Source organism: Octopus bimaculoides, chromosome 20 (genome assembly GCF_001194135.2).
Source record: "Octopus bimaculoides isolate UCB-OBI-ISO-001 chromosome 20, ASM119413v2, whole genome shotgun sequence".
Taxonomy (NCBI): domain Eukaryota; kingdom Metazoa; phylum Mollusca; class Cephalopoda; order Octopoda; family Octopodidae; genus Octopus; species Octopus bimaculoides.
Window position 1 is genome coordinate 16,280,184 of NC_069000.1, and position 3,341 is coordinate 16,283,524.

Below are 3,341 nucleotides of genomic sequence, written 5' to 3' on the forward strand. Positions count from 1 at the left end.
TATTGCTTTCATTTCCAATTTGGAAAACAAAACTGCATTGGAACTAAGATAAAACCTTAATTATTATGTTTATGTATATATTATTTTGTTTATTATTTTTTAATTTTTATTTCTAGGTGGTGAGCAGGAACAAATCGCAGATAATGCAGGTAGCTTTTATCTTCTAACTTTTGCTTGTTTCAGTTATTAGACGGTGGCCATGCTGGGCCATTCTCTAATAGTCTTCGTTGTACCGAAATGATACGTTGTGGGCACGTAAACAAACCAACACTGGTTCTCCAGTGATGGTGGAGAACAAGCACTAATATACACATATACATACATGCACACGCTAACACACACTCACACACACATACATCCCCCCACTCATACATACACACACACAGACGACCGCACACATACACGACATTCTTGGGTCAAGCACAGACCTATGCAGGGTACCTGACACCTAGTGTGACATCAGGCGCTCACAGATCTCTGTCAGCAGGATAATGGTATTAGTAGATGTTGCACCGAGACCATCTATAGTCAATTAGCGGTGAGTAAAACTGACAACATCCTCTAGGAATCTCTGAGTGTCAATGAAGATCAACTGCCTAGTCGTTTTCGAATAAGTTTCGCGCCGGGTTCCATTGATAGTTTACAAAAATCCCTCGTCTGGCAGTGCTACGGAATAACATTGCCGATTCGTAATAAAATGTACCGGCATGATATTCCGGTCAGCTGCGCTTGCCCTTGATGCACATTGCATGATGAAGATTTTCTACACGTATTAGTATAGTGCTTGAGCATCGCTGATTTCTGGAGTTATGTCTAGCAACTGCAATCACTTCTCGGATGGATCTGGTTATAGGTCAACTCCAAAGTGAAGATTGCTTCGTTGCTTTTCTTTGATTTTTAAAGGGTAGGCTGTTTTCCTTTATTAGGCGCTTATAGTGAAAGATGATGCGATTAATGAGAAAGAGACCAAACCTTCATTGACTTTTCAAGTCCAGTTTAAAAGGAAAGTGAGCGTGGAGAGCGAGGTCCTTGCTCCCAGTAAAACTGTTACACCGTAGATGAATATAGCAAGAATGGCGCGAGTGAATTGTCGTAACCTAAGCGTGCCCAAGTAGTTATAGAAGCACGGAGGAGGAAGAAACACAACAGTACTCCTGGTGAACAGGTTGACTCAGGATTACTTGGTTACTGTGGGGTTACTTGGTTACCCTTGGGTAGCTTTTCCTTTTTAATTAGGAATTTTGTTGTTCTGATTTTCTTCTGATTATTTATTGCTTACATGTGTTTATGTAAATCCCCAGTATCCCAATGAAATAGATACCAGTTGAATACTGGAGTTGATGTAATCGATGTCCCCCTTCACCAAAGTTTCAGGTCTTATACCAAAATTAAAATGAAATGTGTTTCTTTCTTTCTATTACAGATAAATTATATGATGCAAATACTCTTACTAGGATTCTGAAATTTGCAGCAACACTGCTTGTTATTTGCAATCTTCGTTAAGGATCTCAGAAAACAAACCCCGGCAGAATCAACATGGTTAGTATTGTATTTTTCATTTTCATTTCTTTGATTTTGTTGTCCTATATAATATTATTGATTACATTTGTGCTTATGTCGTAGTGGAAATGGTACACCGCTCCCACGGGACAAATGGTATGATACAGCCATTATAAATTGAGACGACGTCAACCAGTACGGGCAGTCGTGTATCAGTCGTTGTAAAGTTGTTGCACGAGTTCCCAGCTGGAGTTAAGTGTTAGTTAAGGTTTATAGTCGAGTTCGAGTCAACAGTGAAGGTAGGTGGTTCAAAGTCGCTGTCTTGCAGAGCTATCAGCAATAGCACGACAGACGGAGCAATGTATTACTACTCCGGTATAGAAGAGATAAACTATATCCGATACCAGAAAAATGTCTACTATAGTAGATACAACTGCTATAGTCACAACAGGGACCACACATTATAGATATGGAAAACACCACACCATAACAGCTTACTGCATTGGTTTTATTCTAAACTCATCGTTATGGCCATTCTTCTTTAAAATTTAGATAAATATTCATCGATCAAAAGCATTCGATTACTGAACATCCCATCTTTTCACGGGTGTAGATAATCTTCGTTACTGCGACCATGCTTGGCTACCAGCTTAAACTGTCGAACAAAGAAACCTCACTACCTATTTTTAAGTTTGCTACTTATTCGATCATCACTTTTACCGAACCTCTAAATTATGGAGCCGTATTCAAACAACAGCAGTTATGAAGCGCTGGCTAAAGTCAAATACATACATACATACATACATACATATATACATACATACATATATACATACATACATACATACATACATACATACATACACATATAGTTTCTTTCTAAATTGGCAATGCTTTCTTTTTTACAGGTTATTTCGCAACTTCCAAGTGAAAATTAACTCACATTTTCTCCGGAAATAAATATTTGACTCTATACTATATATTGTGTGCTTTCTTCAATTACTGTTCGTTGATTTCTGATACTGAAAATATATCTTAATGTGTGTTTGTGTGTACATATGCTCTGATACACATGCATCTAGAAAGGTATAATAAAACAAACTTTCGTATATAGGTACACAATCTTTATCGTTTTGCAACTAGTAACTATTTTCCCTAGGTTAGGAGAAGTATAAATAGAAATGACACTGTTTTATGTTGATAGGTATAGTGTAGCGGAACTAAAATGGCATAGGAAAATGTTTAAAGTTTTGGAAAATTTTGGTCAATCAATCCCAGTGGAATCAAATTACAGATCAGCTAACTTTATAAATGTATCTGGTTGGAATGTAGGATTATATGCAGCTTAGCATCATAGCCTAGTAATATATTATATTATTATACGGATATCAACGCAAGTGAATAGTAAAACAAGGTACAGGATATTTAGTTGAGAAACAATAATAATAATAATAATGTACACGCTTACAAGGAGAAGATCGGAAATATTGAGTTGAAGTTACCAATGGTACGAACAACAACCAATATGGCATTGCTAGGAAGAATTTACTTAACTAACTATAGAAGGGGAAAATAAAGAACAAGTATTGATTGAGGCAGAAATAGATATTGTTTAAGATTATATTAAAAATATTAAGATTAATAACATACTGATTTGAAGCGAAGAATGTAAACATGATAAATGAAACATCATTACCTTGTAATATATTAATATACGGATGTTAACGCAAATCAATGGAAGAACAAGGTACAAGATATTTTGTTGAGAAATAATAATAACAACAATATACATGCTTACAAGGAGAAGATCGGGTATATTAAGACAAGGTAACTAGTGGTAC

General features: G+C 36.1%; 1 protein-coding gene across 2 annotated transcripts in view; it reads left to right on the plus strand.

The window, feature by feature from the left end:
- The window catches only part of LOC106880713 (uncharacterized), a 29,751-nt gene that overhangs the window by 10,831 nt on the left and 15,579 nt on the right, over nucleotides 1-3,341 (plus strand). Inside the window, exons 4-6 of one of the 2 annotated variants that reach the window (XM_014930787.2) lie at nucleotides 117-149; nucleotides 1,424-1,539; nucleotides 2,409-2,480. In XM_014930787.2, the coding sequence (XP_014786273.1) occupies nucleotides 117-149; nucleotides 1,424-1,503 (113 nt within the window). In that variant the 3' untranslated portion in view covers nucleotides 1,504-1,539; nucleotides 2,409-2,480. Of the gene's footprint in view, nucleotides 1-116; nucleotides 150-1,423; nucleotides 1,540-2,408; nucleotides 2,481-3,341 lie in introns of those variants that run through there. The other variant, XR_001410774.2, reaches the window with a different exon arrangement.